The 22870-nt window shown below is 47.9% G+C and overlaps 1 protein-coding gene and 1 pseudogene across 8 annotated transcripts in view; one reads left to right on the plus strand and one right to left on the minus strand.

Annotated features, from left to right (window-relative positions):
* TRABD2A (TraB domain containing 2A) overlaps window positions 1-22870 on the plus strand; it is a 57122-nt gene that overhangs the window by 23961 nt on the left and 10291 nt on the right. For 7 of the 8 annotated variants that reach the window (XR_009534324.1, XM_060117540.1, XM_060117539.1 and 4 more), the window contains 2 exons: window positions 18403-18549; window positions 22308-22482. Coding sequence is in view for 7 of the 8 variants with exons in the window: in XM_060117540.1 (XP_059973523.1) it covers window positions 18403-18549; window positions 22308-22482 (322 nt within the window). In the remaining variant the exon portion in view is untranslated. The remainder of the gene's footprint in view (window positions 1-18402; window positions 18550-22307; window positions 22483-22870) is intronic. The other variant, XM_060117544.1, reaches the window with a different exon arrangement.
* LOC132502110 (small ribosomal subunit protein uS5-like) lies at window positions 6153-7027 on the minus strand (annotated as a pseudogene).

The raw sequence follows: 22870 nt of genomic DNA on the forward strand, positions 1-22870 counted from the left end.
AGGGAGGCCCGGAATGTCCTTTTAATAATTCATTTAAATGTAACAGTAATGTAATATAACCACAAGGAACTCTCTGGGAAGTGAGTATAAGCAGTAAATACAGACCTCAGTGAACAAAACTAGCATTTAACATTCACTGAAACATCTTTTTCTCTCTAAAATTACCCAAATTTCTACCACATACAGCCAAATTAAGACTAATTTGTTTGCAAAATAAGACTGGTTAATGGATCACATAGACTCTTTTAAATTGGCTGGGCTGGAGCTTTTCATAAGGAACCTCAGATTGAGTTTTTAAAAGGCCTCCCAAGACCAGGAAAGCCACACCAAGGTCTTGCCACAGATTCTGCCTGTGATATCTATAGATTTGGGTGAATTCCTGTGTTCCTGAGGTCCCCAGAATATCTTGAGATTCCTGCACCTGTCAGGAGGTGACCTTTCTTATTCATCTGATAAGGCTGCTGGGAACATAAGTTTCCCAATTTCTGGAGGGATCAGGTAGAGAGAAAAGATAAATGTTTCAATTCTGCTTACAAAGGTATAATTTACCACGTGGCTGTAAGTCATAATTAGCTTGAGGGGAAAGGTTTCCTTGTATCTGGAAAACACAGATTAAAAGTAAGTAATAGGGCTTCCCTGGTGGCGCAGTGGTTGAGAGTCAGCCTGCCGATGCAGGGGACGCGGGTTCGTGCCCTGCTCCGGGAAGATCCCACATGCCGCCGAGCGGCTGGGCCCGTGAGCCATGGCCGCTGAGCCTGTGCGTCCGGAGCCTGTGCTCCGCGACGGGAGAGGCCACAACAGTGAGAGGCCCGCGTACCGCAAAAAAAAAAAAAAAAAAAAAAAAAAGTCAGTAATATTTCAGACAAAAACTAAAAATTATGATGATATTCACCAGTTCACTCATTCCTATGTAACTAATCTTTTTTGCTAACAGTTTTATGAAGCCGTCAGGCTTTCCATTAGGATTCTTTAATTTCTTACCCAGTTCAGTGGTATGATCCAAAATTTATCAGAAATCTGTTCTTGTCAAAAAGTTCTTTCTATGAATCTTCTTGAAGATGAAGGATTTTTTGCAAAAGCACCAAAGTAAAACCATAACTGTCTATAAATGAGAAAATTCTTTGAAAGGCATAGTTTAAACACCTGATTATAATGCAGTTGGCAAGGAAACTTGGCTACTGCTGTGACATACAGTGTTTTTTTCTTTTCTCAGTCTCAGGAATTGGAGATGGTCTGATAAGATAAGAATTCCTGTGCACAGGGAAAGAAATACAATTTTTTTCCTAGAAGGACTTGTTCCCTTAGGGTCAGAATTCTGAGCAGATGTTTTGTCAAGCTAGCTTTCTCTAAGTTAACTGCGTATGCAAGAAAAGAGCCCCATTTGGGCCATTTTCATTGTGATATTTCCTTTAATACCCAATTAAATAACTAACTTGTAAGTATAAGTTTCACTAAGTACATACACCTGGCTGGAGTGTTAGCTGGAGGCTGATTTCTGATGCCCCTTGTTTAGGAATGACTTTAGGCCTGCCCACCTAGTCACCCAGTCCAGACTGCCCAGTGTCTTTCAATTGAGCAAATCCCAGTGTCTTTCAACTGGGCTCCCCCAGTATCTTTCAGCTGGGGGGAGGCCACCTTTTTTCCCAGTGTCTTTCAACTGGTGGGCTAGGTACCTGTTATATATCACCAAAATAGAGCTCAGGATCATCAACCAATTATCAGGAGATCCAAGAACCAGGAGAGGCTTACTTAAATTCGTTTGGACCTGCTGAGGAGGTGGATGGGCACAAAGGACCCTGCTGGTACCAAGGCTCTGGATCCTTATAGAGTTCAGGTGAAGGAGAGAAGTCTGCTCTGGGTCCCTTTGTGGTGGTTAAATCTGTTGGCTGAAATAAAAACACTTGTGAGAGATGTGTTTCACTTTTATTTGGGGAGTTACTGAGGACTATAGCCCAGGAGGCAGCCTCTCAGATAACTCTGAGGAACTGCTTCCAAGAGGTAAGTGGGGCAGTCAGTCTATATGTGATTAGACGAAGGGGGTATGTGCAACCAGGCACACATCTTGGTAAGAAGGTTGATGCTAGTCACAAGGAACAGATGTCTCTGTTAATGATTTTAGCACTTTTCTAAGTATGGGAAGATGCTAGAATCCAGGTTCATAAAACATTTCTCCTAAAAATATCTGTCTGAAGGCCTGTTCTGCCAGTTTTCCCAGAGCACAGGGTACCTCATTTCTGATCTCCACCTGGAACTCCTTTCGGGGTGTGTTGAAGGTCAGTGACTGCAGTGGCAAGTGACTCAATCCTTGTAGAGCCAGATGGCGAGCGACATTCTTTATGGCAGAAGCAAATACAGTGTGTAGCCATTTTGTGAGCTGCTTACCACTTATGCCTATTTAGGCCCAGTAACCAGTCCAGATGTGGTTAAGTGTGTGAAGTTAGCTTTATTGTGCTTTTCATTTCATTCTTCATATCATTCTTCATAGCTTATTCCTCCTGGGGCTTGTCTGTCTTGTTGGTCTTGTCTATCTTGTTTTCCTTTAAACAATTTAAAGGAAAATTACCTTTCAGGGCAGTAGAAATGAAAAGAATGGAAATTTCTAGGAAGGGACTGAGACAGTCCTGAAGCGCTTAGCAGAGGTCGTAACTTTCACTGGGCCTTGGAGATGGAGAGATTGGTGTTAATTCTTATCATTACCCCAGCATGGTGTGGGATTTGGGGGAAGGAGGTGTGCTAGTCTGCTTGGGCTGCCATCACAGGCTACTACAGACTGTGTGGTTTAAACAACAGAAATTGATTTCCTCACAGTTCTGGAGGCTCACAATACAAAATCAAAGTGCTGGCTGGGTTGGTTTCTGATGAAGCCTCTCTCCTCAGTTTGCAGATGGCTCCCTTCTTGCTGTGTCCTCACATGGCCTTTTCTCTGCACAGAGAGAGGGAGCTCACCAGTCCCATTGGATCAGGGCCCCACACAAATGACCTCATTTAACCTTTTTTTTTTTTTTTAAAGACCACATATATATATATATATTTAAAATTTTTATTTATTTATTTAGTTAGTTTTGGCTGTGTTGGGTCTTCGTTGATGCGTGCGGGCTTTCTCTAGTTGTGGCGAGCGGGGGCTACTCTTTGTTGCGGTGTGTGGGCTTCTTATTGCAGTGGCTTCTCTTGTTGTGGAGCATGGGCTCTAGGCACGCGGGCTTCAGTAGTTGTGGCATGTGGGCTCAGTAGTTGTGGCTCGCAGGCTCTAGAGCGCAGGCTCAGTAGTTGTGGCTCACAAGCTCAGCTGCTCCGCGGCATGTGGGATCTTCCTGCACCAGGGATCGAACCTGTGTCCCCTGAATTGGCAGGCAGATTCTTATCCACTGTGCCACCAGGGAAGCCCAACCTCATTTAACCTTAATTACCATCTCCAAATACAGTCATAGTGAGGGTTAGAGCTTCAGCCTGTGAATTGGGGTTGGGGGGGCACAGTTCAGTCCACATCCATAACAGGAGATGGATGTGCTCAGTCAGCCATGAAGTCAGGGCAGGATGTGGGCTGGGTGGAAGGGGAAGGTGGTCGGGGAACCTGACCAAGGGAGGAGAGGGCTGGGAGGGTGTGCAGGAAGGCGGTGGCAGGGATTGCAGAAGAAGAGGCCCAGTCTGCCTGGTGCGTTCTTCCAGGTTCCCTCCCTGTCCTCTCCTGGTATTCAGGAATTGTCGTCATTTACAAAATGACACTTCTTCAGGTCGGAACATCCCTGAAAATCAGTTTCTCTGGTCCTTATGCTTGAATCCTTTGTCTGAGAAGAACTCAGGTCCCAGTTTTGAGAAGCACCTTTCTCCCCCTGAAAAGCAGACCTCATGTTCAGAGATGTGTGTGGAAGCTTTAGCTCCCAAGTCTGGCACCATCTATTAACATGACACAAAAGGAGCTTGCCATGAGGGGTCGGTCTAGACTCTTCCAAGGGCATAGTCCCCTTTCAGGTAAAGAAGGAGAAGCGATTTTTTTTTTTTTTTTCTTTTTTGGTACGCGGGCCTCTCACTGTTGTGGCCTCTCCCGCTGCGGAGCACAGGCTCCGGACGCGCAGGCTCAGCGGCCATGGCTCACGGGCCCAGCCGCTCCACGGCATGTGGGATCCTCCCGGACCGGGGCACGAACCCGTGTCCCCTGCATCGGCAGGCGGACTCTTAACCACTGCGCCACCAGGAAAGCCCGAGAAGCGATTTTTAAGAGTGGCTGGGAAAGGGGGAAATAAATGAGCTTGAGGGGGGCGTCCTGACTGCCTGGATACCCAGGTGAGGTGGGAGAGGCAAGGACCAGAAATCCTCAAGGTGTCTTGAAAAATTATGCGGGCGGAATGTTCTGAGGATGAGAGAGATCTTCCCCTTTGCTCCCCAACTATACTTCAAGGGACCGAATGGCTCTCAAAAGTGGACTAAGAAAGAAAGAAGACGCAACACCCCAACGCCCCAGAAGGTGAGGGCTGCGCCGGAACAGCTGCCAGGGGCTTTGTCTGAGAGCTGGGCGGCTGGGGGCGGGGTGAGCTGGGGCTGACGGGAGCCGCATAATGGGCGGTGCCTTTCATATTCAGAGCAGCCCTTTGATCGGAGGGCGATGAAAGTGCTGGAAAGTGGAGAGGCTCGATTGGGGGGGGGGGCTTTATCTTCGACAAAAACGGCATCTGCCGGACCCCAGCCCCCTCGCCCGCCCCTTCAGCCTGTGGGCTCCCGCAACAATGCCCCAACTGGGACCTGGGTCTCCCCACAGCTGAAGAAGCCTCGGGAAGGAGAAAGAAGTCTGCTGCACGTGTTGGACAGGGAGCTTAGTGGATTCTTTGCACAAGCCCAGAAAGAAAGGGAGAGAGAAGAGGGGATGTGGGGAGGCAAGGGGAGAGTGGAAAGGGAGACATGGCGGGGAGAGCGGGGAGGAAGGGTGGCATCTGAACACGGACTTAAACTGTCAGGTCATAAGCTTGTTACTTCTTCCAGTGAGCACAGCTTCTCAGAAGACAGTGCAGATGGGGTGAGTACGTGACATTGGATGGAAGCGGAAGAGTATTCAACTGACAGGACATGGTTTTGGGTGGACCGATCATTTTTTTCCTAAAAGACAGTATGATAAAAGACAAACACTAAAGTGAAAGCAGAAATCTGTCTATCGAGCTGTGCTTTCGAAGGGGAAAAGTAAGTCCCTTTAAGTCTTTGCACTGTTAGAAACTTCATGCTAATTGGAGTTTTATCATAATTGCAATAATTTCCACTAGTTCTTCCTTTCTTGCTGTCTCTTACCCCTCATACAATCTCAACCAATGCAGATGCAGAGACTTGAAACAAAACAACTGCTTTTTGGCCTGGAGATGAGTATTTTCTGCTTGTGGATGATTTTTTTTTTTTTTTGTGGTACGCGGGCCTCTCACTGTTGCGGCCTCTCCCGTTGCGGAGCACAGGCTCCGGATGCGCAGGCTCAGCAGCCATGGCTCACGGGCCCAGCCGCTCCGAGGCATGTGGGATCCTCCTGGACCGGGGCACAAACCCGTGTCCCCTGCATCGGCAGGCAGACTCCCAACCACTGCACCACCAGGGAAGCCCCATGGATGATTTTTTGAGTCTATTCTGTGGGGTAGACGTACTCTTTGGGTGTAAATCTCGTGGTTCACCCAGTGCTATACCACTGAGTCAGATGTCCACCCAGGTGTAACTGGCATGGCCTGGGGAGGGAGGGGACAGGCAGAATCACATCCTATGTAGGGCTGTGTCTTCAGGGGCTGTGGTTTGGGTAGAGGGTTGGGGGAGGAGGGAGCACAGTGATTTGGCACTTCTGGAACACCTAGCAGGAGAAAAGAGTCTGAAATAAGAGGATGGTTTTGTGGAGCTTTTCCCCCAGTGGTGGAAATGCACCTGACACAGTGGTCTGGGTGAGGGCCATTAATTAACAGACAGGGAAGGCTCCTTGGAGCCTCATGGCCTGTGCTGAGGGGGGAGAAACAAGGGAGGCCGAGAGGACAGAAAGTGAGACCAGGGCGTCTGCTTCCCTCGCTTGCTGGGATGGAGCAACGCAAGGACTCATAAGTAGATGACTGTCTGAGGTCATCACATCCAATCTCCCGCCCTGTTGGGGGCAAGAATCCTCTCTATGTGGTCATTCCAGTTTTTTTTTACGGCTTCATTCACTTTATTTTTCTCATATAAAACTCTGTGGTGGCTACAGCTGGAGCCTGAGCCCTCTGCACGGAAACTCTGGTGTGGGTCTTTACAAGATGGTCAGTGAATTCCTGATACGGAGAGTTGGTGAGCACTGTCTCTTTCCAGAGGTCAGGAGTGAGATAACTGTAGCTCTTGGAAATGGCATCAAAAGTGGCCTTGGCAAAGTTGCCCAGGGTGGCAGTGCAGCCCCTGGCAGAGGTGTAGCAGTCGTCAATTCCAGCCATCATCAGTAGCATCTTGGGCACAGGGGCTGAGACGATGCCACTGACCCTGGGGGCAGGGATGAGGTGCACCAGCACACAGCCACAGCGGCCAGTCACCTTGCAAGTTACAGTATGGGGCTTGTTGATCTTGTTCCCCCAGTAGCCTCGCCACACGGCCATGATGGAGAGCTTGGCCAGAATCATGGCCCCATGGATGGCAGTGTCTATCTGCTTAGAGCTCTTGACACCCAAACCAACATGTCCGTTGTAATCCCCAATGGTGACAAATGCCTTGAACCTGGTCTGCTGGCCAGCACAGGTCTGCTTTTGCACAGGCATAATCTTGAAAACCTCCTGCTTGAGGGATGTTCCTAGGAAAAAGTCAGTGATCTCAGATTCCTTGATGGGCAGAGGGAAGAGATAGCTCTCCTCCAGGGACTTGATCTTCAGGTCCTTAACCAGGTGGCCCAGCTTGGTGATGGGGAGCCACCCCTAGTCCTCAGCCTTGCCTCCATGGCTGTGACCCTGACCCCAGACGCCGCTGCCAAAGCTTCCGTGGAAGTCACCCGGGCCTCCCATATCCAGGGCCCCCAGGGGCCTCTGGGCCCTCCCGCAGCACCGGCGTCATACGCCATTTGGTGTTTTTACGAAGAGGAAGGGTCATTCCAATTTTTTTTTTTAACATCTTTATTGGAGTCTAATTGCTTTACAGTGGGGTGTTAGTTTCTGCTTTATAACAAAGTGAATCAGCTATACATATACATATATCTCCATATCTTCTCCCTCTTGGGTCATTCCAATTTTGATTGAACAGTCCCAGTGTCAGGGAGAGCTCTGTTACAGTTCCCCAGGGAACATCCTTGTGCACTAATGAAACAAGAGGGAGAGGGGCAGGGCACAACCTTTAAAAGAGTGACATAGCCATAGGACATGATGAAAACTAGTGAGAACCAACTGGGTCCAAGATGGCGGAAGATTCGACTTCCAGTGGACCTTGAGTCTCATTATATGCTCATTGTCATACATTAGCATATGCTAAATGACACACCCACAGGAGCCATGACCGTTTTGAGGCCCAGCATAAAAGGCTAAAAAGTGGGCCGTGGCCCAATTCCTGGAAATCCCCACCCCTTCCCCCAAATAGTTGGAATAATCCTCCCACTCATTAGCCTATGAAATTACCCAGCCCATAAAAACGAACCACCCCATATTTCGAGGCCTCTTGCTTCTTGCCTTTCTATGACCCACACTCTGTCTTTGGAGTGTGTTTCTTCCAAGGCCTCTCGCCTTCTGAGATAGTGTACACTCTGTCTGTGGAGTGTATTTCTCTCTACATAAGTCTGATTCTTACCTCTCACTTCGTCTTCAAATTCTTTCACGATGAAGAAAGAACCTTAAATTCGTTGGCAACACTAGCCTATTTATTACACACTTGTGCTTGTATTTCTATAGGAGTGATTCCTAGAAGTGGGACACGTACGTTTTCTCTTTTCATGGCTGCTAACAAATTATGCATGTGTGGAAACACACACTGTATTGATACATACAAAAATAAGTACATGGCAATCATGGCGAGACAGGGAGCTCAAAAAGAAGGAAGGACTTTCTAATAGTTAAAAATGTCTCACAACAGAGCAGAGCCCCTGACTTGGGGTAACAGGTGTTCAAAAAGTAGAGCTTGGCACACTCTGGAGACCACCGGGAACCTCTCCAAGGAGGCAAGTCCCCCACTGGTGGCTTCTGTGAGTCCTTCTAAATACAATGCATTTTCTAGGTGAGGCTTGGAGAACAACAGAGGTTTTGCAGGACCCATTCAGAAGCGCGCTGAGCCCATCTCCTTGCAGAGGCTTCCACTGGGCTCTGCTTGTCCTCTGCTGTGGACACAGGCCTATCTACTGTATCCCCAGCTCGGATGCCCTGGATTCTGCTGGGACCCTCCCCTGGTGCCCTCAAGAGATAAATGAGTTTTTCCCAACAGGTCAGAAGTCTTCCTATGAGCCCAAGGGGGACACCCTGAAGATAGCAAGAATGGCTGGCGGCAAAGCTTTAGGCAAAGCTGCTGTCTTGCATGGTTGAGGACAGAAATCTTTACAGGTTTCAAGGGAAGTAGCCTGGTTTGCTCTAAGGTCTTGGAGGCTCTTGGCGTCACCTTTTTTTTTTTTTTTTTTTAATGTGGAGGACCAAACTATAGTTCTGGGGTGAGGAAGTGACCGTGATGGTTTCTCTCTGGGGTCTTCACCTGGGCCTGAGCTCCCACTGAGTGTTCGTGGTTATCCTTTACTGCCCTCTGTGACCTGTTGCCATAATAGACCCTTTTGTCCTGTCCCCCTGCCAACAGCTATGCCTCAGGGCAGGGGCCCCATCTTCCTCCCCAAATGCAGTTCCACCTCCTGGAGGAGGACGGCTGACTGCAGGGTTGGGGAGGGATTGCTGCTGCTATTATTATCATTATTGCAATTACTATTATTGTAAATACATCCTGCTGATCCCTTTGTTGTCCCCTCCAGGCGCTCAGAGTTCTAATATTCCACCACCTCCACCTCTCATCCTCTCTGCTCTAATGCATCTTGCTTTGCCCTCAGGTGCTGTTAACAGATTGACAGTGAGTGACAAGGACCTGTGTGAAGGTGTCTGTTACCCAGCAGTTTTCCTTTAAGAGAATTGGTTGTTGCTACGTCAGCACAGTAGCTTGGCAGGATGGAAACCATGTAGGAGGCATTAGAGAGGAATTAATTTTTTTGTTTTTATTTATTTATTTATTTCTTGCAGTATGTGGGCCTCTCACTGTTCCCTTTGCGGAGCACAGGCTCCGGACGCGCAGGCTCAGCGGCCATGGCTCACGGGCCCAGCCGCTCCACGGCATGTGGGATCTTCCCGGACCGGGGCACGAACCCGTGTCCCCTGCATCGGCAGGCAGACTCTCAACCACTGCGCCACCAGGGAAGCCCTAGAGAGGAATTCTTGGAGCTTCCTGGTGCATTCCCAAAGCTGGACTGGAGAAGGCAGAATGTGGATTCCTTTTGAAATAATGTTTTAAATGGAGGTTTCTAGTTAGTTGAGTCCTCAGAACGGCTTATGTTTGTGTGGAAAAACCGTAGAACGGTACTGTTTCAGGAGCATGCTGGCCCCATCCGCCAACACTCTGATAGCCCACATCCTTCCTTGGGAGGATATGAGTCAGATGCTGAAAACTGTGGTGCGGAGAATTGTCAGTCAGGGTCGGAGGACTCAGCCAGTAACTCTCTGCAGCTCTCGGAAGACATTTCATATTTGAAAGAGTTGAATGTGGTCAGTATTCATCTCTTGAGGTTCTTAGAGCTCTGACCCTGACTGAATTCAGTCAATGGCTCCCAGCCCCGCCTGCATGTCGGAGTCACCTGGGGGGGAATGTAGGCGGTGCTTGACACTAGCAGAGCTGTCATTACAGAAGCGGCCCCTCCAAGGGGGCTAGTGCACGTGCTTGTCCTGGTTTATGTGCAGCTGTTAGGAAGCATGGAGCAGCCCTGGATGCACCGTGTGGACTGATGCCTGGAGGAATGGAGATGAACAAGCTGCAGAGCGGTGCATGAGGCCTGCTAAGATTTATGTCCATGATGACGTGAAGCATAATGAGTTATAATCTGTGTTTTGGAAAAAAAATTGGCTTAGGAGGTTTCTGGGAAAACCAAACCATCTGGGTGTTTGGAAGGGGAGGCTTATCTGAGATCTTGGAGAAATGAACCTGAATCTTTGTAGGATTGTATGAAATCTTCAACTGTAGACTTCTGCCTGGATTTCTCCTTGGGATCTGCCCAAGTCAGGCTGAGCCCAGAGCAGAGGTCCCAGGACATCTTTGGATTAGGGGCAGTGGGGTCACCTCTGGGATGCCTCCAAGGGGCTTCTGTATCCAACCTGCTTTCTCACTGGAAAGTCCTAGGAAACCTTCATTTTGTCCCTTCTTGCTGTCAGAAATTTCCCTTTTCCTTTTCTATGATTTGCCTTAGTCATTGATTTAACCTTGTGGATAGAAAGTCTCAGCCTGCATTTACTTCAAAAACAATGGAAGTTATCTCTGTTTGCCAAGACTTGGCTTTTTATTCCTTGATTGTTTTACATTACATTGTAATGTCTAGCTTCGGTATTTATTTATGGAAAGGTTTTTATTTGACTGCTTAAAGGCCAAAGGAGCAAAACAAAAACAAAACCAAAAAAAGTGGAGACGATATCTCTGCTCCTTTCTATTTATCTATCTATCTATCTATCTACCTACTTATCTATTATCTGTCTGTCTGTGTATCTATCTGTCTGTTTTTACATGCAGAGACTATCCTTGGAAAGAGATTCAAGACACTGGCCTCAGTGATTACTTTTAGAGAGGGTGATTGGGGAACAGGAATGGGAGGGAGATTCATTCCTTTGTACTGTTAGAAATTTTTACCATATGCATATTAACTCTCTTTTTAAAAAGTTATTTACTTAACTTAGTTATGTTTTGGCTGCATTGGTTCTTTGTTGCTTCACACAGCCTTTCTCTAGTTGTGGCGAGTGGGGTCTACTCTTCGTTGAGATGCGCGGGCTTCTCATTGCGGTGGCTTCTCTTGTTACAGAGCACAGGCTCTAGGCATGTGGGCTTCAGTAGTTGTGTGGCTCATGGGCTCTAGAGCGCAGGCTCAGTAGTTGTGGCGCGTGGGCTTAGTTGCTCCGCGGCATGTAGGATCTCCCCGGACCAGGGCTCGAACCCGTGTCCCCTGCATTGGCAAGCGGATTCTTAACCACTGCGCCACCAGGGAAGCCCCATATTAACTATTCAAAAGAGAGTGGAGCTGAGATTGATATGCTTTATGAGTAGACTTTGTCCTCAAATTCTTTTTGTGTGTGTGTGTGTCCTTAAATTCTTACACTGAAATACTAATCTCCAGGACCTGTGACCGAGAACTTATCTGGAAATAGGGTCTTTGCAGTTGATCAAGTTGAGATCATTGGGGTGGGCACTAATCCAGTATGACTGTGTCCTTATAAAAAGAGGAACTTAAGACACAGAGAGACACACAAGGGAAAACGCCATGTAAATATTGGAGTCATGCTGTCACAAGCCAAGAAAACACCAGAAGCTAGGAGAGAGGCCTAGAACAGATCCTCCTCTTATACCTTCAGAGGGAGCCTGACACGACTAACACCTTGATTCTGGACTTCCAGCTTCCAGAACTGTGAGACAGTATGTTTCTGTTGTTTAAATGACGCAGTTTGTTCAGAGAGTCCTAGCTAACCAGTGCAACATGTGAGGAAATGTTAGCAGAAACTCCAAAGAAAGGAATTGACTGGATACAGGATGCCTCTGGGGTCAACTTAGCCAAACAGAGTTGTTTCTTAGGAATTACTTCTCTGTGAGTCACATCCTGCAACCCCACATTTGTTAGACTGGCCCAGACTTTGCCAAGCACAGCAAGGAGAGTAAACTACATAAGGACAATTGACTGTGGATAATCCTTTGGAGAGACCCCTGTAGGTTTCTGAGGGAGCGGGGTCTGGCCCTTAGTGGCTTTAGCTGGGGTGAGTTTGGGGCTGTGTATTGTTTTTGTGGACCCCTCATATGCTCCCTGTCCTCTGCCTCAAGACGTGGAGACTTTGTGCAGGGACCTGGGGGTGGTGACCTCCTCTACTCAGGGGCAGACACAAGTGGCCACCCTTGCTTTGCACCAGAGGTTTGTGGCAAGGAAGGCACCTCCAGCAGTGCCTCCAGGGCCCTGCCCTTGGTTGGACAGAGCTCTGGTGGCCCCAGGAGTGGACATTGAGCTGAGGTCTGGGCAGCAGAGGTGATAAAGGGCTGCTGTTTGGAGGAGGCAGAGACTCACCTCCTTGGCTGTGTGGTGGTGAAGATGGTAGCTAACAAGTGTTCAGAGTCACTGGGTGTGTTAGGCTCCAAGGAAACTCTGGCAGGGCCTCACTCAGAGACTTCTTCCTCAGGGAACCATGTTTGGTCTTTCTCTCAGGAGTCTAGTTTGTGTCAGTAAGAGCTTTTCTCCGTTAAACATAAACTGCCCCAGAGGCTTGCCCAGGTCCCTGCTCAGCCATCGAGGCAGGAGTTGGGGTGGCTGACTTCTAGGAATACCTGGGCCAAACTGTCCCTTTAGGTGGTTCTCTGAGCCTTCCTTTGGCTTTCATTGAATGCGTTTCATGGGACAGATAACGAGCCCTGTGTTTGGTGCTCAGGATCTTCCGGGGAGCATCGTGGGCTGGGATCCTTGCTCTTTCCAGCCAAGAAAACCCAGCCCCTTCTGCCAAATCTCTTAGGTGGGCACTTGAGGCGGAGTGGTCAATGGCTTATCCGGTGCTGGCTTTTCATCTGCAAGATGCTTAAGGCCTCTCAGAAGTAGTTAAGCTATAAATAAGCACAGGATTAAAGCCTCCAAGGTTAATAGTTAGAAAGTTGTAGCATCTCTAGAAGAAAAGACTCGGTGAGTGTAGGAAGTTGTGTTAGAGATTTAAAAAGGGCGTTTCTGTGGTTTTTTAGGAAAAAAAGAAAGACTTAGCACCAACTCAGACACATGCACAGTTCACTGTTCACACTTCCTTAAAAGACATGTATTTGTAGTATGGCCGCCTCAGAGTTGCTGGGTGCCACAAGGAAGGACTTCCTTCCTGCCAAGGCAAAGCAGCAAAGGGCTAATCTGGGAAGGGTTTTGATTTGCTTGTGGATGGGCTGTCCTAGCAAGCCTGAAATCATAGAGTGAAAGTTTAACTTTGGGCCACTGCCTCTGGGAGGGTGACGTCTTTCTGTGATACACCAGCCCCCTACAACTCCCCTCTTCTTTTTTTTTTTTGCGTTACGCGGGTCTCTCACTGCTGTGGCCTCTCCCGTTGTGGAGCACAGGCTCCGGACGCGCAGGCTCAGTGGCCATGGCTCACGGGCCCAGCTGCTCCGTGGCATGTGGGATCTTCCCAGACCGGGGCACGAACCTGTGTCCCCTGCATTGGCAGGTGGACCCTCAACCACTGCACCACCAGGGAAGTGCCCCCCCTCTTCTTCTTGACATCACCTCCCGCACTTCCAGGTAAAATGAAAACCCTAGGATGGCAAGGATCTTGTCTTTCTTGTTCATTACTGTATCTTCAGTGCTTGGATCAGTAGGCACCAATAACAATTTATTGGCTGAATTAATGAATGGAAGAAGAATGAATGAACTTCAGGAATATTTAGGACTGTACTTGCTGTGATTCTGTTCTTTCTTTCTTTATTTATTTTATTTTTTTTTGCGGTACGCGGGCCTCTCACTGTTGTGGCCTCTCCCGTTGCGGAGCACAGGCTCCGGACACGCAGGCCCAGCGGCCATGGCTCATGGGCCCAGCCTCTCCACGACATGTGGGATCTTCCCGGACCGGGGCACGAACCTGTGTCCCCTGCATCGGCAGGCGGACTCTCAACCACAGCGCCACCAGGGAAGCCCTCTGTTCTTTATTAGTTGACACAAGAATGACCTTTCATGACACCTTTCAGATCCATTACACTGTCTCATTCTTGATGATAATTGGTTGGCCAACCACTCAATTTCCAGAATTCTAGGCTAACCCAGGATTGCGACTGGCTTTTTGCTCCCTATTCTACTTCCCCGCACCCGCATCCCCAGCCTCTGCTGTCCCCAGACCTTCTGTTGCTTGAGGACCACAGGCTGCCAGGGAACCTTCAGGATGAGCACCATTAGCCAGGTTACTGTCCTGATGTTCTTCTTCCACCAGGGACTGTGTGTAATTCTGAATAGGGACATGTCTGATATCTTGAATAACTTAATGCACTAAACTCCCCGTCAACCATTTTAATGTCTCAAGGACATTACTTCTTCCTAGGCAACTGGGAAGACTACATTTCCCAGCCCCTTTGAGGATTAGGCAAGGCCATGTGACTACTTTTAGCCAATGAATTGTGGGAATTCCAGGCTGAGGCATTTCAGAACTGTAGGTCGCCTGCCATGTTCACTCCATTGCCTCCCATGGAAACCGATGGGAGAATAGTGTCACAAGATAAACCAAACTGGATTCTGAAGGGACTAGATGGATGAAAGAGCCACTAGGTCACTCAGACGTTGTGTGAGCAAGCTACAGACATGTGCTAAGCCATTGAAATTTCAGGTTTAATTTGTTATTGTGGCAGAGCTTAGCCTATCCTGATTTATACCAGGAGAATATGGGAGTTTAAGAGAATGGAGGCTTGGTGGGGACAAGCATTTGAGGAATAAGTCCAAATGCAGACCTCCCAAAGCTGGCTGAGGGATAAGCTCCAAGAAAACGCGAGTCTCTGGGGGTAAGATTTACGCCCCCACATTAGGCCTCATACTCCTCTCCTACCTCCACCCCCCCATTTACTTTTCTGAGAAGTTTGGTGCGTCTGGCTTTCCGGAGATGCTCCCTATTTGGCTTGGCTGGTGACGTTTTGCTGGGCTTCCTTTATAAGTATCCATCCTGCCTCAGACTTCAGTTTTTGGCAGAGTCATTTCTAAACCTTATTCATTCAGTCAAAATTTATTGAATGTTTACAGTATGTTATGTCCTCTGTGCCAGATGGGAAGGATGCAGAGGTGAGGAGGACACGATCGCTACTCTTGGGGTGGCCACACAGGGTGATGCCATTAGCAGTGTAATAGAATAGTCACAGGAGGCTCTGGGCAAAGAGGGGATGGTCTCACCGTGCCTGGGAGTTAATGACAGAGGCTTCACGAGGAGGAGATTCTCCTGTTGCTATTTCAAAAGACACATGTGTGTCTGCCATAGGGATGAGGCTAGGAGAAGGCTTCCAGGCAGAGGGAACAGTGGGCGTGTGGAATCGCAGCAGCGCAGTTTCCCTGGCACGCTGCTGGGGCTGCATCGGCGTGGAGGTACAGATTGTACCGGAGGCAGGCCTTCTGTATAAAATTGGCTTTGGGAGATTGTCTGCGTTACCACTTAATGCTTATTGAATGTGTGTTTTAACGGAGAGTTAAATTTTTACTAAAAAAAGAAAATGCAAATGTAAAAAGGTTTTTAGAAAAAAGAAAAGTAAAAATCTTTTGACTGGTTAGGAATCAATGCCAAGGAAATAATTTGAAAAGAGAAAAAACTTTCTGCTCCCAGATGCTCTTGACGGTGTTATTCATGATAGTGTTTTAAAAATGAAGACCTAACTATTTGACAGTAGAAAGTTTAGCTAAGTGATGGCCTATCACATGCAATGTGAGGCTAAGAAGTCTGTCATGTGAGGAGATGCTTACACTGTCACACAAAAAATGCAGGGTACTAATTTTTTTTTAATTGAAGTATAGTTGATTTAGAGTGTTGTGTTAATTACTGCTGTACAGCAAGGTGACACAGTTAAAGATACTAAATATTATGTATAATACAATCAATTGTATAAAAGGTATAGAATAAACTGCAAGAAAATATACTCAATATATACCCACATGTTGTTAAAAGCAGTTATAACTCGAGTGTTGAAATTATGGGCAATTTAAAACTTCTTTTGTATAAAATTTTCTGTTTTCTAGATATAGTGTGAGTGCCACTCTTATCTGGGTGAAAAAAAGCTTAGTGCGCCTTTCTTTCTGATTCCTTTCCTGCTTTCCCATTTCCCTCTCTCCTCCCTCCTCTAACCCTCCCTCCCTTCTTCCCAATTTCAGACTCCTAGGTCTTTAGCATAAGCCTAATAATTTAAATTAGACCATATGATAAAAGTCAGTTACGCTACTTGGTAGCAGCGTACCTCGTGTACAGCATGGTGGTGAAGATCTCAGGCTCTGGTATTGAACTGTTTGGGTTCACACACTTTGTGGGGACACTCTGGTTTACTAAGCTATGTGACCAGAAGCAAATTATTTAACTTCTTTCCCCCTCATTTTCTTGTTCTTTAAAATAGATTTAACAATAGTTACTACTTTAGGATGTTGAGAGGATTAAGTGAGAACAGAAGCGAGCTCTTTAGCAGGGTACAGAGTCAGCACTCAGAAAATAATGTTACTGGCTTAGTTTTGCTATGCAAACTTATTTAAAGCTTAATCATCAAAAGCAAAGACAAACATCCTAGCAAGTCTTTGTAAGCTTCTTGTCAGCAGGTGACCCTTGAATATGTTGAGAGGGGACTGAATAAACAGAGTTCTTATTTAACATATAATGTGGCCCATACAGTGTTCCCCAGTTTGCGGACTGCTGAGTCTATTAGAATGAGTGGCTCAATCCTCTCTAAATACCAAGAACACTTTAATAAAAACATTCCAGAATCAATGGAAACTCTTAGAGGAAGGTCTCTTAGCAACAGGTAACCTGGGCTCATCCTGAATGCCATTAGAGCACTAAAAGCCATCAGCAGGTGTTTGTGAGCCGATCAGACCCTGGGGTCTTAGTTTGGATGAGTTATACTGAGACAGAACATGTGAAGCCTTAGCCTGGGGCATGGCAAACCTGAGAGGTGTTTCCATAATGCCCCCTCCCCTCCCCTCCAAAGGTTCCTTCCTCCAGCTGATTGAAAGTCATTTAGCAGCACCCAGTGGTGTGGATAGGTCCTCAATGTATGGCTTTAGAACCCAGGGGCTCATCTTGAGTTTCCTCACTTAGACTGAAATTTGCGGACCTGCCCATGGATATGTTTGCTTCTGTCAACTCACATCACCAGCAGAGGTGTGGGGAGGGTGGGAACACAGCATGGCCCAGAGGGTCCTGTCCCAAGATAGAAGAGGCTGGTCTACAGATCCTTGGGGAACTGACCTCCAGGAGAGGCTGGAGGAGGTGATGGGGGAGGGGGATGTGGAGAGAAGAGAGGAGAGGAGGGGACTTTACAAAGAGGGAGCTGCCCCCCTCCCCACTTGGTTAAGGTGCCTTGACAGGCACAGAGTAACCCAGGGAGGAAGGGGTGTGGAAGGAGGGTGTGTGGCAGGCAGGCTCACATGCGGTGGCCTGTGCGAAGCAAGGTGACAAGACTCCCGTGCTCTCTGCCACTCAGAATGAGGAGGAGAAACAAGGGGATTGGGGCTGCATAGTGTCATTGGATGACTTGAGACCTGCAATGTGTTATCTCCAGAGAATTGAAAATTTCCTGCTGAAGACCTCATGATCAGACAGGTCCCACCTGTCTGCATTTCAGCCAGAGGGAGAGGGGGAACATTCCAGCAAAGGCAGTACCCTATACACTGACTACTGGGGCAGCTGTCAAAGGTGATACGTCTGTGTCCATACTTGCACGAACGAGAGGGAAAATGCCACAGTGCTGTCAGGAGCCTTGTAGAGGGTGGCTGGTCCCCATTCCCACCTGGTGCCAGAATCCCCACCTTTTCCCCTCTGACCTAGCTCTCCAGTGCCAAGGGGAATTCACTGCTTTGTAAAATTCCTTGAGTCTGGATTGTCCCCAAAGATGTTCCAGTTAACCCTTCTCTCGCGATGTGTGCCTGAAATCAGCTTGGGAAGCCCAGCACGCTCTCCCCTCCTCGGGGAGAAGCAGAGAACACTTTAGTGTGTCAGGACTTGGCAAAGTTTCATAAAGATAAAAATCTGTTTGATTTTGTGTAGCCTTCATGTCCCCTCTTTCTCCCACAATAACTTCCATTAACATCCCATGGACCTAATGAATCCATTAGCTGGCAAATGCCACCCTGATGGTTGGATAAGACCTGTGTGTACTGTGTACAGTCCTGTCCAGTCCTTGATGTAATTGAAACCTGTTGGTTCGTGTGTCTGTCTGTGTGTCCCTCCCTGCCCCACCTCCCCAGGTCCTCCAAGCCAGCTCTTTGGGACCCTCACCTCTTGATCACTCTCATGGGAGGTTCCAGGTTGTCAGTGTCCCTCTTAAGGCACTTCCCCAGGTGTCCTCTGATGGGGGCTGACTTGGGCAGGACTGTCCTCCTTTTCTTTGGACACGGTCCAGGGACTTACATTCCCTTTTTTAGCGTCAGGGTCCATGTCCTTATATAACGAACACAGGTGAGGCTATTGCCAACCATGGACAAAAGAAATAAGACGGCAGCTAATGACTGCTGTGTGAGTGGACTTAAAAGAGACCTATATTTTCTCCCCTCAGGTCATCTTTGCTTTAAACCAGACCCTCCTGCAGCAGGAGAGCCTGCGAGCGGGCAGCCTTCAGATCCCCTACACAACAGAGGACCTCATCAAACACTATAACTGCGGGGACCTCAGTTCCATCATCTTTAGCCATGACAGCTCCCAGGTGAGAGCCCTTATCCCCTGCTCAGCTCAGGGTGCATTTAAGTGCAAGAATAAGGACATTACCTGCCGACACTGGGACATCCTGTGTACAGAGGATCGAGGTCATGAAGGGCTCTAAAAATACAATTGGGCAGATATAGGTGTTGAGTGGGATGCTGCAGCTAACAAAAGCATTCTTTAGGAAAATTAAGAACTGAGAGGGGGACTTCCCTGGTGGCTCAGTGGTTAAGAATCCTCCTGCCAATGGAGGGCACACAGGTTTGAGCCCTGGTCCGGGAAGATCCCACATGCTGCGGAGCAACTAAGCCTGTGCACCACAACTACTGAGCCCACATGCCACACTACTGAAGCCCTCGTGCCTAGAGCCCGTGTTCCACAAGAAGAGAAGCCACCGCAATGAGAAACCCGCACACCGCAACGAAGAGTAGCCCCTGCTTGCTGCACCTAGAGAAAGCCCACATGCAGCAACGAAGACCCAATGCAGCCATAAAAAAATAAATAGATAAATTTATTAGAAGAAACAAAAAAAGAACTGAGAGGGGCATTGATGAGAGTTAATCCCCAGATGGAGTCAAAGGATGAAGCTTCAAGGGACTTGGCGGCAGGCCCCATGGCTTAGGCAGCAGGCAGCACGAACCAGCCTTCAGAGGGGAGAAGGGGTCTGAGTCTGAAAGCCTCCTTGCTGGCTTAGGTACCTTTTGAGAAATGATGGAGCAAAGCTTTGGCTGCAGCTGCTGGTGACTTCCAGAAACATGTGAGCACGACGCAATGGGAAGTGTTCCTGGTATTCTTATGGGGGGGCACATAAAAAGCTGGGGAGGCTGCCAGCATTTCCGGACATGGATTCCATCCTGCAGTACTGCAGTGGGTGTGGCCGAACCGGTGCAGTCAGTGTAGACACAGGACAGGCCTTACCTGGGGGCCACCTAGGGGAAGAAAGTGGCCGGCCAGGGCTCAGAGGCTGGCAGCCTCCCTACAGGAGGGAGGTAGGATGGATATTTGTTATGCTTTGATCAACAAGCTTCCCGTGGGACAAACCCTGGTTTCCTTCCCTTCCCCACTAAGATCGCGTGGAAGTGGCGAGTCCAGCTGAGCTTCTGACATGGGGGAGTGTGTTGTCTTGCCCACCTTCAGGACACTGGAAAAGAGAGAGGAGGGAGCTGGTGGGTGTGAGTGATGCTGTCCAGGTCTGTTCGATCCGGGGACCCTGTCATAGGAAGTGGGAGGGAGTATAAGAGGTGAAAAAGGAATGTCCCAGGGAGAGGGACTCACCCTGCAAATATCAAAAGATAAAAGGAACTTTCCAGAAAGTCTAGAGAGGGAGGAAGTAAAACCAAGGCAGACCAAGCAAGAGGAAGCGGAAAAGAAGAAATACACTAAAAAAGGCATAGCAGAGTTTACGGTGGTGATCATTCTTGCGTACACCCTGGGTGGGGGAAGTGGGGAGAGGGGTCAAGATCAGTTGGGAAATTAAAATTGGACGCGGCAGATAAAAGAATCTTTTAACTTTGGGTTGGGGGGTGCTTGGGAATTGGTTATACGGGAAGATAGCACGGCTGACACAGCTGTTTGGGGACTTATGCATTCCTCTCCTGTGGCTCCTCCACGCCTGTCCTGTTCACAGGGCCCCTGCGGGTGCTGTGGGGTATGGGGAACATGCCTGCCGTTGTGGAATGAGGGCCAGGCGCGTGGCCGAGTGGTGCAGGTTGTAGGGCATGTCTGGCATTTAGAAGGTGGAGCAGGACGGCAGGGGGAGGTCACCTTGCACATTTGGGGCTGCCTGCGTGGAGAGGCTGCTGGTGGAAAGGCACTGCTGTGCGGAAGAGATTTTGGGAAACGGAGGGAAGGATCTTACATAAATGACATGATTAAAAAAAAAGATGACAAAGGAGAAGATGAAGGCTCTTGACTTGAAAATGAAAGAATATCATTCCAAGGAAATAACAGAAGAAGAGCTGTTATCCAGAAAATGGAAATTGATGTCTACATTACAGCGTGTGAAACAGTGTGTGAGGATTTTCAAAATGTCTTTTGGACGGTACTGGAAGTAGGAGAAGGAGTGGGGTACATATCCTACTCTGTATTTGACTAGGGTAATTTTTTTTTCCTTTTTTTTTGCGGTACGCGGGCCTCTCACTGTTGCGGCCTCTCCCGTTGCGGAGCACAGGCTCCGGACGCGCAGGCTCAGCGGCCATGGCTCACGGGCCCAGCCGCTCCGTGGCATGTGGGATCTTCCCGGAGCGGGGCACGAACCCATTTCCCCTGCATCGGCAGGCGGACTCTCAACCACTGCGCCACCAGGGAAGCCCTAACTAGGGTAATTTTTAACCTTGTTAAATTCCAGGGAGCAGGAGAGGGGGCGGTGGGTCGAGACCGAGGTTTGGAGCTGGGGAGAGAGCCAATGCAACGCGTCAGCCTCGCCTACAGCTACCGTGTTGCAAAAACCACCCTTGATTGCCACAGTTTTGGTGTATTAGCACCCTGTTGTTAGCCAAAACACTGAAACTGGCTAAGATGTGCGCTGGAATCAGGTGAAATATTCACCAGTAGGGCAAAGAACAGTGGAGAGAGCAAGAGGGAGAAATGGGAATTGGAGAAATAATGAAAATGTAAAGATAAGGAATTTATAAAACAGTTGAATGTCTATAGAAGTTCGATGTATTTGGTAATTGAATCATAATGGTTGATTCTAAAGTATGTAATTGTGTAAAATTATTTTTATGAAAAAATCATGTGTGAATCAAACAAGTTAAAACTATGGGTGTGCTGTGGAAGCATCCCAAGTGTCTACGGACAGATGAATGGATAAAGAAGATGTGGTATATATATATATATACATACACAATGGAATATTACTTGGCCATAAAAAAGAATGAAATAATGCCATTTCCAGCAACATGGCTGGACCTAGAGATTATCATACTAAGTGAAGTAAGCCAGACAGAGAAGGATGAATATATGATGTCATTTATATATGAAATCTAAAAAAATAATACCAATGAAGTTATTTACAAAACAGAAACAGACTCAGAGACATAGAGAACAAACTTATGCTTACCAAAGGGAAAAGAGGGAAGGGAGGGATCAATTAGGAGTTTGGGATTAACAGATACAAACTACTAAACATAATACAGACAAACAACAATGATTTACTGTATAGCACAAGGAACTGTATTCAAGATCTTGTAATAACCTATATTGGAAAAAACTATATGTATAACTGAATCACTTTGCTGTACACCTGAAACTAGCACAATGTTGTAAATCAACTATACTTCAATTAAAAAAAACACACACAACTGTGATGTGCTATGCACAGAGATGGTTTCCTTATAGAAACACGTGGCATCAAACAGAATCTTTTTTTTTTTTTTTTGACTGCCCATGTGGCTTTCGGGATCTTAGTTCCCCAACCAGGGATCGAACCTGTGCCCCCTGCAGTGGAAGTCAGGAGTCCTAACCACTGGACAGCCAGGGAATTCCCCAAACAGAATCATTTAAATGGAACAGAAATACTGTTTGACATAGCCTAAGAGTTCTTTCAAGGCACTTCATTTAATATATTTTCACTTGGGTTACAGAGAATGATATTACTGTCTGGAAAAATAGCCAGCAGGAGGCTCCCAGAATGGTGTGTCACTTTTTACCTTTTTCTCGACAGCGTCTTGACTCTCTGGGCTGGGTGATTTGATGCTCAAATTAAGCAGCTTTGTTCATAACTCTGTTGCCCTTAATTGTTTTCTCTTTATTTTGGCGGAGGTTCCCAATTTTATTAACGCCACGCTACCACCTGAGGAGCGCATCACTGTTCAGGAGATCGACAGCTACTTCCGCCGGGAGCTTATCTACAAGCGGAACGAGAGAACGGGGAAGCGGGTGAAGGCCCTTTTGGAAGAGTTCCCTGACAAAGGCTTTTTCTTTGCCTTTGGGGCCGGTGAGTTGCAGGCTACCTCTGATTAGACCCAGGGCTCTGCTGCTTCTCCCGAGGAGGGGGTGTTGAGGTGGGCCCTGCTACGTGGTGAGAGGAGGGACACCTTCTTTGACTTTTTGATGATGTCAGAGTATCCGTCGTGGTTGAAACTTTGGTGCCTGTGACACTAGCTCTCCCTCCACGTGGGGCTCCTGATACACTCCGCAGTCAGGAAGGCATTTCTCCCTCTTCTGAACTCAGCACTTAATCCCAACTTCTTTTTTTTTGCAGTACGCGGGCCTCTCACTGTTGTGGCCTCTCCCGTTGCAGAGCACAGGCTCCGGACGCGCAGGCTCAGCGGCCATGGCTCGCGGGCCCAGCCGCTCCGCAGCACGTGGGCTCTTCCCGGACC

The sequence above is a fragment of the Mesoplodon densirostris genome, chromosome 14, assembly GCF_025265405.1.
Source record: "Mesoplodon densirostris isolate mMesDen1 chromosome 14, mMesDen1 primary haplotype, whole genome shotgun sequence".
In the NCBI taxonomy this organism is placed as follows: Eukaryota; Metazoa; Chordata; class Mammalia; order Artiodactyla; family Ziphiidae; genus Mesoplodon; species Mesoplodon densirostris.